General features: G+C 33.8%; 2 protein-coding genes across 2 annotated transcripts in view; both read left to right on the top strand.

Annotated features, from left to right (window-relative positions):
- Nucleotides 1–15,211, top strand: part of LOC129941365 (TWiK family of potassium channels protein 7) — a 192,113-nt gene that overhangs the window by 99,393 nt on the left and 77,509 nt on the right. The window lies entirely within an intron of this gene.
- On the top strand, nucleotides 104–2,143 carry LOC129941366 (uncharacterized). Its single transcript, XM_056049981.1, has 2 exons — nucleotides 104–289; nucleotides 913–2,143. The coding sequence occupies exon 2, from the start codon at nucleotides 950–952 to the stop codon at nucleotides 1,886–1,888; it is 939 nt and encodes a 312-aa protein (XP_055905956.1). The 5' UTR covers nucleotides 104–289; nucleotides 913–949; the 3' UTR covers nucleotides 1,889–2,143.

Here is a 15,211-nt window from a genome sequence, read left to right on the forward strand (position 1 = left end):
TAACTTATTGTATTATATAACATCCCCGCTTCAAGCCAATTCCAATTCCATCCGTTCCCCAATTGAATAAGGAAGTGTTCATAACTGGAATCTCATCTACAGCTCGACCTAAGAACATCCTTCTGCGCATTGAACTTACATTTTCTATTAATAACTTACATTTTCTATTAGTATTTCAATTGATTTCGTAAATTGTAATTAATTCTTAATAAAATAACATTAAATTCTTTATAAAATCAGAAGTGGGATAATCAGAACCTGTGTTTCGTAAATTGAAGACTTACGGTTGGTAAGAAGTTTAAATTAGTTACAAAAAGGAAGATGCAATTATATTTTGGTCTACAAAATATGATTCATTCTCAGTCGCTTTCCGACATATTGCGAATAATTTTCGTTTATTGGATGCATGTTCAGACGTGTTGTATTATTCGGTCGCTTATTTTGTTGGTCGTATTTTGGGCTCAAAATTTGACTTGTTGCTATGTCACTTATAACGTCGTTCACGTTGTTGTTGTTGCCTCTTTGGACTCCTTTGAGCTGGGATGTTTTAGTTTATAAAACCTCTCTTTCCATTGAGCGATACAGGAAGAGCGATATATTTAATTAAAAAAAAAAAGAGAACAAAAAAAAAAAAAAAGTTGTTTGCACTGAAACAAAATGTCTGAGTGGACATTTTGTTCCTGAAACTTCTTTGGAAATGAAGAGAACGGAAAATGGTTGACTTTTGTTCTAGAAACGTATTTGAAAAAAAAAATGAAATTAAAAAAAAAAAATGTTTGCTTTGCAATGGAATAGATTTGGAACATGCGAAGAAGCAACAGAATGTTCCAGGTTGTTTGAGCATGCGTCCAATGAAGTTTAGCTTAAAAATTGTTCTATTTATGTACGTACCCAGTTTTCTTCTGTTTACAGGTATTTGAAAAGAAGAACATAATTTTTAAATCAAAATATGCTCACAATGAATAAAAAATCGATCAAAGAACTAAAAGACGAATTAATAAAACGAAACTTACCTCATAATGGTACAAAGCGACAATTGCTTCAACGTATACTCGAGTATGATAACGCGCAACCTAAATCAACAAATATTTCGCAGGAAACTGCATCAACAGAATGCTCTTCCAACAGTTTCATAGATGATGATGCGCTTCGTGCCAGAGAATGGGACATGATTCGTCGTGAAAAAGACATCATTGCAAAAGAGCGACAATTTTTGGCTCAGGATAGATTACTGCGAGAAAAATTAATGTTGTTTTCAAAATCAAGCGTACCTGCATCCGAGCAGCGTGTACATAAAATCCAGTGCAGCATTCGAGAAATTGCAGATACAATTCCTTCGTTTTCACCCAGCGACATAACATCGATGTCAGCCGAAGCATGGGTTACTCGCGTTGAAAATTTAAGGAAAGTATACGAATGGGAAGAAAAACTTCTCCTTATGGCTGCTGCTTCCAAATTGATCGGACCTGCAAAGTTCTGGTGGGATACATTGCAAGAGTCGACAATATCTTGGGAACAATTGGCAAGTGGATTAAAACTTAATTTCCCAAATCGATATAATGAGCTAGAGATTCATCAAGAACTTATTAAAAGAGTTCGACGTCCAGATGAAAATATCGAAAGTTATTGTTTCGAAGTAAATATGCTAGGTAAAAGAATAAACCTCACAGAAAAATCTATAACCCAATATATTTTAACTGGATTAAACGATCGCGAGATGAGTGCAAATCTTGCAGCAAGTAGCTTCAAAGATATTCCAGATCTTGTTGACAAAATCAAGTTGTGTGAAAACATAAGGAAAAGTTCCCGGTCAAAACCAATTTCAAGCCACGTTATGACACCAATGTATTCTAAGCCGGCAATAAACAGAAGTTTTAATTCAACTTGACGCAGATTTCGACGAGGACGACGAAAATGATAGGATGGCCGAGTCTATAACATCCCCGCTTCAAGCCAATTCCAATTCCATCCGTTCCCCAATTGAATAAGGAAGTGTTCATAACTGGAATGGGACATTACTCACTTCTCATCTACAGCTCGACCTAAGAACATCCTTCTGCGCATTGAACTTACATTTTCTATTAATAACTTACATTTTCTATTAGTATTTCAATTGATTTCGTAAATTGTAATTAATTCTTAATAAAATAACATTAAATACTTTATAATTATATGTTTAATCGGCGTTGGTAAATAAATATATATGAAATTAAGTAACTATGTGTTGATTAGATAGCAAAACAAGCATGACATACCTTTTAAAACTATCTCTTGAACAGAGTTGAGTTGTGGTTAGTTAAGATATCTTTTACCATCATTACTGAAAAATATCTCCTTCTTAACTCAATGGCTTACATACCAAAGTGCTGACACCTTACAGGATATGGAGGTCTATCAATACACAAATTAAGCTTATTAAAAGCATACCTAGTGAAGGATTTCTGCATTCTTTCTATTCTTAAGGAATGAGTGTTATAGTACGGATTCCAAACAACATTACAATACTCAAGATTTGATCTAAAAAAGGCTAAGTAAAGGCATTTGAGCGCGTAAGGATCAGTAAATTCTTTTATGTTTCTTTGTACAAGTCCGAGCATCTTATAAGCTTTATTTACAAACAAAATCAATGTTGAAATTTAAAGTTTATAATATAATATGACTCCTAAGTTTTTTTTTGAATAACTTTTTCCAAAACAATGTCATTAATTGAGTAATCAAACAAAATTTATGATTTTCTCCTAAAACACGTAAAACTTTGACACTTAGAGACATTTAGAAAGAGTAAATTTCTATTACACCACAATGCCAATTCATTTCGATCCTCTTGTAATAATAGACAATCATCAATAGATTTAATGGTTTCAAAAATTTTAACATCATCAGCATACAATAAATAATTAGAAAATATAAAAGTATCAGGAATATCATTTATAAAAAGTATAAAAAAACAAGGGTCCAATGACTCCCTTGTGGAACACCTGATGTTTAGATTTAGACTTGAATTTATTTATTTTCACGAAATGGGTCCGGTTGCTCAAATAAGAGCTTATCCATTTTAAAAAATGGAATCCCAGCAAAGAAAGTTTATGACCAAGAATTTCATGATTTACCCTTTCAAAGGCCTTAGCAAAATCTGTGAAAACTATGTATGTCTGTCTGAAAACCTTTATCAAAACCTTTTACTACGAAATTACAAAAAACAGTAAGATTGGAAGCTGTTGACCTGCCTGACACGAAACCGTGCTTTGTTCAGCAATTACATTTTGGGTAAAAAGATAAAGTTCATCACAAACAAATATTTCAAATATTTTTGGAATTACAGATAGCTTACAAATCGGTCTATAGTTACATACTTTTTGTCTCGATCCTGCTTTGAAAATTGGAGAGATGAAAGATGTTTTCCATTCATCTATGAATTAACCAGCTCGTAGGGAAATATTAAAAATAAAGCAAAGGGGTATCGTGAGAGATGTAGCACATTTTTTTATGATCTTAGAAGAAATATTATCCGGTCCAGCACTTTTATTTTCATTAATACCTCTTAAAGCTTCAGATACTTCCATTTTGCTTAAATTGATGCTCGACAACAACATCGACAAATTTGGGTGGTGAAAACTGTGGAAGTACATTAGGTGATGTAAGAGGATATACCGACTCAAAATAATCATCAAAAATATTGCATAAGGTTGAGGAATCACTGGAAATGCTGTCGCAAAACTCCATGCAATTTGGCAATCCAGTTGATTTTTTCTTTGTGTTAATAAATTTCCAAAAATGTTTACGTCAACCTTGTTTTGTGATTCAGCATTTTAAATGAAGTTATTATATAAAAACTTTTTAAGCACATGAAACTCTTTTTGTGAAGTTAAATACTTATGAAGATAAACCAAAATAATTCTATCCTTTTTATAATTCCTTTTTTTTCTTTTTTTAAGATTTGATAACATTTTGTTAAACCAAGAAGGGTTGGAGTTTTTTTTTAACAATTTTTCTTGGAATATAACTGTCAGAGGCTTGTTTTAAATACAATTTGAATATGTCAAACACTTGAGTTAAATCTTTATCTAAAAAGATAGTCTCCCAATCAATGGAACCAAGAAATATATTCATTGCACCAAAATTTCCGCGTTTAAGATCATAGAACTCAATAATGTCATGACAGTTTGAGATACATGCCAATAACTTGCAATTAATAGATAGACATGATACGTGGTGTTATTAACAACTGGAAAATTGATTCTATCTAAATTTACTTCAAGTTGTCTATTAACAAAAACTAAATCAAGAATGCGATTTATCATATTTTGAATATAATTTAATTGCGTACGGTTAATAAAATAAATAAATAAATTGGGTGGCGCAACAGTCCGTTGTGAACCAGGGCCTAGTGACTTACAACTCTCAACCATTCCTGTGTGCGAGTACTGTTGTCAGAAATGGAAGGGACCTACAATTTTAGGCCGAATCCAAACGGCAAATGAGAAAGCACTTTTTCTTGACAAGAATTACAATTGAAGGATTAGTCAATCCTCGCAAGAGGCAGTACCCGCGAAATTTAAACAAACTGTAAAATTAAACTCACTGTATAAATCAATAACTGAAATCTCAATATCAGTCGAAACATTAAATGGGACTAAACAATTTTACTCCTCCTACGTTTTGGTAGTAAACGTATTCCTAAACATTTTTAAATGTTTGCATATCATGACATCTCTTTTAAAATCTTTAAGGTCGACTCTAGGGACCTTGAAAGATCGAGAAATATCAAAACATTCTATTCGACAAATTGGACTGGTTAAAATAACTTCCTATGGGAAGTTTAAAATTGGTTAAGATGACTCAGTAACGCTTAATGTTGATCGAAACGAAGTACATAGCTTATTGTTCGAAGAAAAAAGTGGAACAGTTCTAATATTGCTGAAGATGTGTACACACTTAATATAAAGACCAATTTTTGAAAACCATATTTCAAGGTTTTAAGTAACAACATCTATTTTTAAATTATTTTCAAACACTTTTATCCAGCAAGATGGGGTATAATTATTTAATTTGGAAGATTCCCATCATATGAAAGCATTTTAAGATTCTAACATTTTTCTAAATACGCCATATTAAAGAGCTTTTTTCTAAAAACAATATTTTCTGTTTTGTTGGTTCTTCTATAAATGTGAAGAACGCTAAAAAAATCTAAATGCAGAAACTTGGAATATGAAAAAAGTTCGCCAGTTCTGATTTTTATTCGTAGGAAAATAGAAGAAAATCTGGTATGCAGAATTGTATGGGATTTTTCCCCGACTCAATTTTCGGAAGCCGATTATTACTATCGTTGACACTCAGCTTACTTGTAGATTGGAGCTGGTGTCAGCAGACAAATTCTAAAAAAGAGGCCGGGATGCGACCCACACTGATAACTTCCCATCCCGACTGTCAATTTGTCTTGCTTATAAGTTTGTAGGTTTTTGTGTTGGGTGAAAAAAGTTGTTAGTTGAATTATTCTTAAAAATTTCGAAATTACCAACAATATTTTTCATATCAAGAAATAGTTTAGTTTGAAAATCTAGTTTTGTTTGATAGATTTTTAGTCGAAAACAAATTTTACCAATTTAAGTAGCATTTCTTAATTTTTTACAAATTGGATGAATAAAATTAATTTGAAAGATATAATAAAAACTACTGAATATCGAAAACAATACTTTCTGTGAAATAAAATAAGTTTGAAGCCAATATTTTTAATTTTTGAAAAGCTATTTGAGTCGAAAATCAATTTTTACCAATTTTTATTAATTTGTTTTAGGTTTTTATTTTTTGTAAAAAACTGTCAATTCGATTTTTCTCAACATTTTTCAGAATGTTGAAAACAATATTTCTTATAAGATAAAATAAGTTTGAAGCCTAAATTATAAGTTTTTAAAAAGATATTTGAATCGATATTCAATTTTTACCAATTTTGAGTTATGTTTTTTTAGATTTTTATTTGTTATAAAAAAACTATCACAAAATTGTTTTAGAGATGAAATCATATTTTAGTCGTAAAATTTTGGAGGTGAGAAATTTACTTGTTCAGTTTTTTTGATTTATAAAAAAACGTTTAATGGATTTTTTTTGAAAAATATACTTCTTTGATATCACGTTACAATTTATAATATAAAATTTAATTCAAGTCTCTAGCGTTTTTGGTTCGTAAGATTTTTAGGGTTAACCAAAATTCTCACCTTTTTTCAAACTGCTATGGTAAAAAAGACACCCACTCAATTTTCTTGAGAGCCATTTCTGCATCTTTCTGCCTTATTATCTGTATAACAAAAATTATTTTAAATCGATATATCATCTGGTTCTTGATCTATGGACGACGAAAAAAAACGTCGCGAATGTAATGACTTACGAACGAACGTACACACGCACGCACAGACATCTTTCTAAAAATCTTTTATTTCGACTCTAGGGACCTTGAAACGTCAAGAAATGTCAAAATTTTCAATTTGACAAATCGGGCCCATTACAATAACTTCCTATGGGAGTTAATAAATTAGTACAAACTTCTTGAAAAAAAATACAACAAATGAGGCAAAGTAGGAAATAAAAGGTCAAAAAATTGCACGAACAGCGATAAAAAACTTAATTATAAAGGGTGATTTTTTTGAGGTTAGGATTTTCATGCATTAGTATTTGACAGATCACGCGGGATTTCAGACATGGTGTCACAGTGAAAGATGCTCAGTATGCTTTGACATTTCATCATAAATAGACTCACTAACGAGCAACGCTTGCAAATCATTGAATTTTATTACCAAAATCAGTGTTCGGTTCGAAATGTGTTTCGCGCTTTACGTCCGATTTATGGTCTACATAATCGACCAAGTGAGCAAACAATTAATGCGATTGTGACCAAGTTTCGCACTCAGTTTACTTTATTGGACATTAAACCAACCACACGAATGCGTACAGTGCGTACAGAAGAGAATATTGCGTCTGTTTCTGAGAGTGTTGCTGAAGACCGTGAAATGTCGATTCGTCGCCGTTCGCAGCAATTGGGTTTGTGTTATTCGACCACATGGAAGATTTTACGCAAAGATCTTGGTGTAAAACCGTATAAAATACAGCTCGTGCAAGAACTGAAGCCGAACGATCTGCCACAACGTCGAATTTTCAGTGAATGGGCCCTAGAAAAGTTGGCAGAAAATCCGCTTTTTTATCGACAAATTTTGTTCAGCGATGAGGCTCATTTCTGGTTGAATGGCTACGTAAATAAGCAAAATTGCCGCATTTGGAATGAAGAGCAACCAGAAGCCGTTCAAGAACTGCCCATGCATCCCGAAAAATGCACTGTTTGGTGTGGCTTGTACGCTGGTGGAATCATTGGACCGTATTTTTTTAAAGATGCTGTTGGACGCAACGTTACGGTGAATGGCGATCGCTATCGTTCAATGCTAACAAACTTTTTGTTGCCAAAAATGGAAGAACTGAACTTGGTTGACATGTGGTTTCAACAAGATGGCGCTACATGCCACACAGCTCGCGATTCTATGGCCATTTTGAGGGAAAACTTCGGAGAACAATTCATCTCAAGGAATGGACCGGTAAGTTGGCCACCAATATCATGCGATTTGACGCCTTTAGACTATTTTTGTGGGGCTACGTCAAATCTAAAGTCTACACAAATAAGCCAGCAACTATTCCAGCTTTGGAAGACAACATTTCCGAAGAAATTCGGGCTATTCCGGCCGAAATGCTCGAAAAAGTTACAAAAAATTGGACTTTCCGAATGGACCACCTAAGACGCAGCCGCGGTCAACATTTAAATGAAATTATCTTCAAAAAGTAAATGGCATGGGCCAATCAAACGTTTCAAATAAAGAATCGATGAGATTTTGCAAATTGTATGCGTTTTTTTTTTTTTTTAAAAGTTCTCAAGCTCTTAAAAAATCACCGTTTATAAGAACTGGACTACTGAGGATCGTTTTTTAACTTCCCATAGGAAGTTATTGTAATGGGTCCGATTTGTCAAATTGAAAATTTTGACATTTCTCGACGTTTCAAGGTCAATAGAGTCGAAATAAAAGATTTTTAGAAAGATGTCTGTGCGTGCGTGTGTACGTACGTTCGTACGTCCGTACGTCCGTACGTTCGCGACGTTTTTTTCGTTGTCCATAGCTCAAGAACCAGAAGAGATATAGATTTCAAATAAATTTTGTTATACAGATAATAAGGCAGAATGATGCAGAAAGGGCTCTCAAGAAAATTGCGTGGGTGGTTTTTTTACCATAGCAGTTTAAAAAAAAGGTGAAAATTTTGGTTAACCCTAAATATCTTACGAACCAAAAACGTTAGACACTTGAATTAAATTTTATATAATAAATTGTAACGTGATCTCAAAGAAGTATATTTAAAAAAAAAATCTATTTAACGGTTTTTTTTAAAAATCTAAAAAACTGAAAAAAAAAAAATTTGTCACCTTCAAATTTTAACGACTAAAATATAATTTCATCTCCAAAACAATTTTGAGCAACGGAGAACAATATTTTTAAAATCTGATAAAATTTTGAGAAAAATCGAATTGACAGTTTTTTTATAAAAAATAAAAATCTAAAAAAAACATTACTCAAAGTTGGTAAAAATTGAATATCTATTCAAATATCTTTTCAAAAACTTGAAATTGAGGCTTAAAACTTATTTGATCTTATAACAAATATTGTTTTCAACATTCGGTAAAATTTTGAAAAAAATCGAATTGACAGTTTTTTTACAAAATTGATATTTTAAAATGTCTAAATGTTTAACGCCCAAATAGTTCTAACGTTGAGATCGGTAGAAGTCCTGGAATTAGTACTCAAATCGGTATCAATTCATTTCTTCGCTCGAGAGGAAGAGGGTCTCGTGCTATCAATTTGAAGCCGAATACTTATTAGGACCGTATTTCTAGGCAACTCCTTTAAAAAACAAACAAGGAACTGGTTTGGTTAGTACTTGAATTGGTACCAATTGATTTCTATATCAAACTAATAGAAAAATAATATTTCAAATGCTAATTTATTACCAAAATCATTCTGGTCCTAGGGATTTGAAGAAATGCAGGGGTAATAGTATTTTGTAAGGTCTACGTAGTACCTAGCTGGACTAGGTACTAATATAACATAGCTTTAGACTAATGTAAGGAAATTAAGTTTGTTTAATTCTATAAAACAAACCAAGGAACAAATTCATTAAAACTTATTTGAACACATTTATCTATGCAGTAAATTAATTAACTTTGTGTAATATCATACATACAATATACGAGCAATATATAACTCCAATTTATGTCTGTGGCAAGGGTAGTCCTAACCTTTTTGTTTTTGTTCCATTTAAACTTTCTTTTCATTTTAAACCAAACTTTCAATACCTTTTACATATTTCTGGAAACTCCCAACAGAAAAACACAGCATTCCAAACTCAATGAATAATGAAATGTAAAACTCAAAACCCAGCGTGCTTGGGTAGGTATACACATTTTACATTTTACATTTTCTTTTTCAACATTAAATTAGATAGGTATACATTTTATGTACTTCCCCAAACCACCTGTTCCTAAAAAACATAAATTACCGCACTTTTTCATGGGTTTATTATTAAAATAATGACAATGAAAAGTATTCATACTTATGTAGGTATAGAATAAATGCTAACAACAACGCAACAATGGACTCCGACTCAGTAAAGAACTTTTCAAAATTAAACAATCAAAGATGTCACCAAAGTCTAATGCTTTTGTCCCCCAATAAAAAGACGAGTGTTTTGCTTCCACTTGCAAAACTTTTCCCTGCTTCGAATTATTTTATTAATCTGTTTTTTTTTTTTTTTTTTTTTAAGAAACAAAAAATGTTTTGCTTTAGAATATCATCATCATCGTCATCATCATCATCATTGGCTTGAACTTTAGACGTGCGGGATGTTTAATATTTAAAAAAAAAACCCAAACTCATTTATCAAATACTTGAACTTTTTGAGTACTTGAACTTTTTGCTATGAAAATTGAAGAGTTTTCGTGTCGCTTCTTTACTAATGCATAGATAACTGTGCTCAAAGTATTGAATTACTTAAACGTTTTCCGAAAGTATTTAGTCTGAATGATGGAGAACCTGACGTAGACACTGATAGACATTATTATGGCATTCGGTTTCGGTTTCGACCTTCGTGTATAATACCTCTATAATAATAAATGGAAGAAGGACGAAGACGATGATGCTTTTAGGGCCTTTTTATTTATTTTCAAATATTCTATTTTTGATATTCAAACAATTCTGATTGTTGGTGCTGGGATGTGCGTGCTTTTATTCACAATGCCATAACACTTGAGTTCTGATGCTAAACTTTACTTAGCACTTAAGAAAAATTAGAATAGAGCTAGCCTTTTATATGCAGGGTGTCCAGTTTATATTTTGTGGATAGTTTAGTGGTTTTATACTCTCACAAAACTGCATTATGCACTTTTTTCGGAAAAGTTCAACAAAACACTTAAAGTTAGCAAATTACTTTACTGAAACACTTGAACTTCAGGTAAATCCTTCCTACCTTCTAATTATTGACCGATTTCACTTCAGTTTTTTCCTTCCAAGGTCATGCAAACGCTGATTAATTAACAGCTCAAGAAATATATCAAAGGTTTTGAAGCAATTGGTCCACTGGTGATTTCAGCAAATGAAGAGAAGAATGAATGAGAACTTTTATACCGAACAGGATTAAAAATATCAGACCCAAGGAAAACGTTTGGTTTGATGAGAGCTGTAAAGAGGTTATTAGGGCCAAAGAGGTAAGTTTCGGTTGCTTTAAAGCCAACCGTACTGAGGAAAGCCGGAAAAAGTTCAAACAAGCCAGGAAGGCCTGCAACACCCATATTTGACGGACCAAATTTTTACATGACCAAAAGTTACGGCAAAAAATACTGCAATGTCCCAAAGGCATTAAAAATGTTTGGTCATTCTTCTTCGGTTCCTAGTTCCTACTCTCGTCGTCAATGACACTTCTTTTGTCTCTTTAGAGAAGTTAATCTCTTTGCAAGGCAGTTCGCCGCCAATTCTACGCTGCCAGCGAGTGTTATGATTCCACCTGTTCTTGAGCGAGTTAGTGATTCTGTGGGACCAATCTTTTTCGCACTCGTACTGTGGCAAGAGTCCTAAGAGATCTAAACACACATAAATCCACTGGTCCGGATGGTGTCCCCGCTATTGTTCTGAAGAGGTGTTCTTCAACGCTGGCAAAACAACTGCGTAAGCTTTTTCATCTATCCTCCTCCTTAGGCCTCGTTCCGAATGGATGGAAAACGGCATTTGTCCAGCCAATTCCCAAAAACTGCGAATTTTCCTCACCCTCTAACTACCTACCGATTGCACTTACGTCCCTTCTTTCCAAGGTCATGGAAACGCTGATTAATTATCAGCTCAAGAAACAACTTGATGATCCAAAGCTTCTTAATGACCGGCAATACGGCTTTCGTAGCAATAGGTCCACTGGTTCATCTCACCGAACAGTGGAACAAATCTTTACATCGTTTTGAAGGAAGTAAGATTATTGCACTAGATATTTCAAAGGCATTTGATAAAGTTTGGCATCTTGCTCTCTTATCGAAAATGCGTCCTTTCAGGGTTTTCATGAATCCCTGCTTCATTGGATTAGTAATTACCTTTCGGATCGTTCAATATAAGTAGTATTGGATGGATTCAAGTCTGAAAACCATAAAATAAATACTGGTGTGCCCCAGGGCTCTGTTTTATCTCCAACACTCTTTCTAATTTTATTAATGATCTAATGTCTGCAACATCTAATCCAATACATTGTTTCGCTGACGATAGTACTCTTAGATTTTCATATTCAGACTCACATCCCTCTTCTTCGGATGTGGATCTGGAACGACAAAATATGATAAGCTCAATAAATTCCGACCTAAACAGTATTGTTCAATTTCCGCGTGGAATTTAATATTTCGAAAACGCAATGCTGAGACTGAACACCTCGATGTTCTCGGTATGTGTCTCACCAACCACCGCAAGGTGTTTAGGTTTCCTTAGGCGATGCAAGAAATATTTCACAACTTCTGATCTGGCTATTATCTACAAGACTTACATACGTCCAAACCTTGAGTATAACTCCGATCTCTAGGCTGGTGCTCTTGCAACTTACTTAAGCCTTTTAGATAGTATTGAACGTAGAACATTTGAAGTGATAGATGATGATATCATCATAAGTTCATTTACTTCGCTTGAACATCGTCGTAAGGTCTCTTGTCTGACCTTTTTTTACCGTTATTTTAACGGCTTATGCTCTAATGAAATAGCCAGTTGCATTCCTCCCCTTAAACAGTTCAACCGTAATATTAGCGCTTCTAGGAATGTTCATCAGTATACCCTCGAGCCCAACTTCGGCCGTATTGTCAAATACAGAGATTCGTTTTTCAGCCATACTACTCAAATGTGGTATGGCTCACCACACTCTGTCTTCCCTACTCATTGCAATATTCTGGAATTCAAAACCAATGTGCACCGACATCTCCTATTAAACACTGTGCCTATGCATAATAAGGGTAGTAATAAGCACTTGATTGTTTAAAAGCTTTTGATACCTTTTTTTTATCAAGGTCTCTTATCGAAATTACGTGCCTTGGATTAGAAATAACCTTTCCAAACGAACTATTTGTATTGTACACAAAAGAAATGCTGGTCTGCCCCAGGGCTCTGTTTTGTCTCCGATACTCTTTCTTATTTTTTTTAAATTATCTTTTTCTTGAAACTTCTAATCCGCTTACAAATTTCGCGATAGTACATTCAGCATTTCATGACCGTTTTTAAATTCTTATTTGTGGATCTTCAGCAGCAATGTAAGTTACCAATTTTTCAAGCTAGACAGCATTGGTTGGGGAGTCAGAAATCGAGTGGAATTGAATGCGTCGAAAACGTAACGCTGCTCACTGTTGTTAAAACATAACTTATCACCTTCGTCTCAATATATTTTTGGCACTTGTATCAATGAGGCTCAAACCTCAAAATTCTAAATTTTTGGGCTTACTAAGGCCAGTAGGTTTTTTGCCTACTCTCATCGGCTCTTATCTATAAGACTTATATACTTGGAAAGCTTGAGTATTATTTATAACTCTTTGTTGGTGCTTAAAGAACTAACTTAAGTCAGTTAGACAGTATTGAACTTAAAGCATTAAACCGCTTGAAAACCGTCGTAATTTCATTTATTTTAACGGATTATGCAATAGCCAGCTGCATTCCTCTTCTCAAGTAATACAATCGTAATACTCGGGATTCCAGTAATTCTTATCAGTTATCAAGCATAGAGATTCGTTCTTTAGCAGTACTACACGAATGTGAAATTATTTACCGAACTCTGTCTTTCCCAATCATTGCAAAATTTAGGAATTTAAAACTAATGTGCACAGCTCCAACCCTCTCTCTCTTTCCTTATGTTCACGGTATGTCTTGGCATGGTAAGGGTTTCAAAAATCCCCTAAAGTGGACGCTAAAGACTTCTCTGACAATAAGCTTTCAAAATGATAATATTTAATACATTTCTAAAAATGCTTAGCTCATTCTATTATGCTTCTGCCTTTTAAATGCCAACGAAAAAATTGTCAACTATTTGCAGACGCCTTAAACAAGGACTTCTGAAAGTTTCAAACGTTGTATGAAAATGGTGGACAATGACTTTTCTAACAACACGATTTGGCCAAATTTATTTGCTGTTAGAATAGACAATGTAAGTTCAAATGACAGACTTTAGGGTCAACTACAATTGGTTATTTCTTTTTACTGCAGGGACACCCTGTTTCTAAGAAAGAAAGGATGGGATTTTAAAATATCCTTTTCAACTCTGTCTGTTCCTCAGGAGATTCTCAAATTCAATCAGCTTTCGACAGAGTTTACATTTCAATTAGAGAAAAGCCATAAAGACCATAAGAACATATACGAGTGACTGCCCAATCCCAAGCCTATGCCCAACCCATCCAGGCGCTGCCAGGCCCCAAACCCCAGACCTACCACCTTTTGAAACTTCTCAAAACCATTTGGGACATGCTGATGTGGGATTTTGCTTATCTAAATTCAAGTTAAATGTGAAATGTTTATCAGATTAGATATCCCCGAATAAATTCATTCAATAGTATCGCCCTCATCGTCGTCGTTCGTCGGTCGGTTGGTCGCCACCGCTGCCGTCACCACTCACCGTGCTCGTTCTCGCAGTGTTGTCCCAATGGCAAGGTGGGCTGGCAGCACTTAACTATTTTCTTATGCACACTAGTTTAAACTTTTTCCAAAGAACGCATAAATTGAAACAGATCCTTTTGGATCGAATTGAGGTTTAGATTTCGGTATTCTTTATTTTTGTAGTTTTATTTTATTTATTTATTTTGCCTTTTTGACGGTGTATTCTGCTTTTGTATTGTCTTGTTTTTATTTTTCATTTTCATCAGGACTCTTTGTCCTTATCAATATGGCGCACACGTTCTTGTGCTGTAGGTACTGAGCGTTTGCCGCATTTGCTTAAGATTTGTAGTCGGTACCTCTTCTCCTCGTGAGTTGGAACGAAATAAGATATCTTACGTGTCATTCGGGTAGAATTTGAGCAGGAGCTGCACAAGACCCACCCACCATACAGCATTGAATATAAGTCTGAACTGAAGAAAACAAACATATGTATCTACATTTTACCTACATACAAATACATACAACATCCATCTAACCCCATTCAATTGATATTCTTGCAGGGTACGGCAGTATACTTTACACAACAGCAATCGCCCCACATTTTATATTGAATTTTTAATGCAAGGATTCCTTATCCGTTATTTTGATTAAAGTTTCATATAACACATTATCCTCTTGGTTTGGTTTGTTTCCTTCATGTAGAAAGTTGTAGGGATATACTCGTACATATCCTAGTCTTGAGTACAAAACGTTTAGAGAGGAAAAAATAAGATAAAAAAAAGAACTTATACTATATTTTGGCAGCTTATCTTCTTTACATCACTCCTGTATCTGGGGTTTTGTTATGAAGGGGAAAAATGGCTTGAGAGGAAGAATATCAATGTCGGATGCTTTTGTGATAGAATCAGGATTAAATTCAAAGTCAAATAGTTTATAAAATGAAAATTCTTAAATCGTCAAGTATTTTTATTTATTTAAGTTGTATTTATAAGGTTTTCCCGAAAAAGAGAGAAATCATTTTATCTCATTGCAAA

The sequence above is a fragment of the Eupeodes corollae genome, chromosome 1 (genome assembly GCF_945859685.1).
Source record: "Eupeodes corollae chromosome 1, idEupCoro1.1, whole genome shotgun sequence".
Taxonomy (NCBI): domain Eukaryota; kingdom Metazoa; phylum Arthropoda; class Insecta; order Diptera; family Syrphidae; genus Eupeodes; species Eupeodes corollae.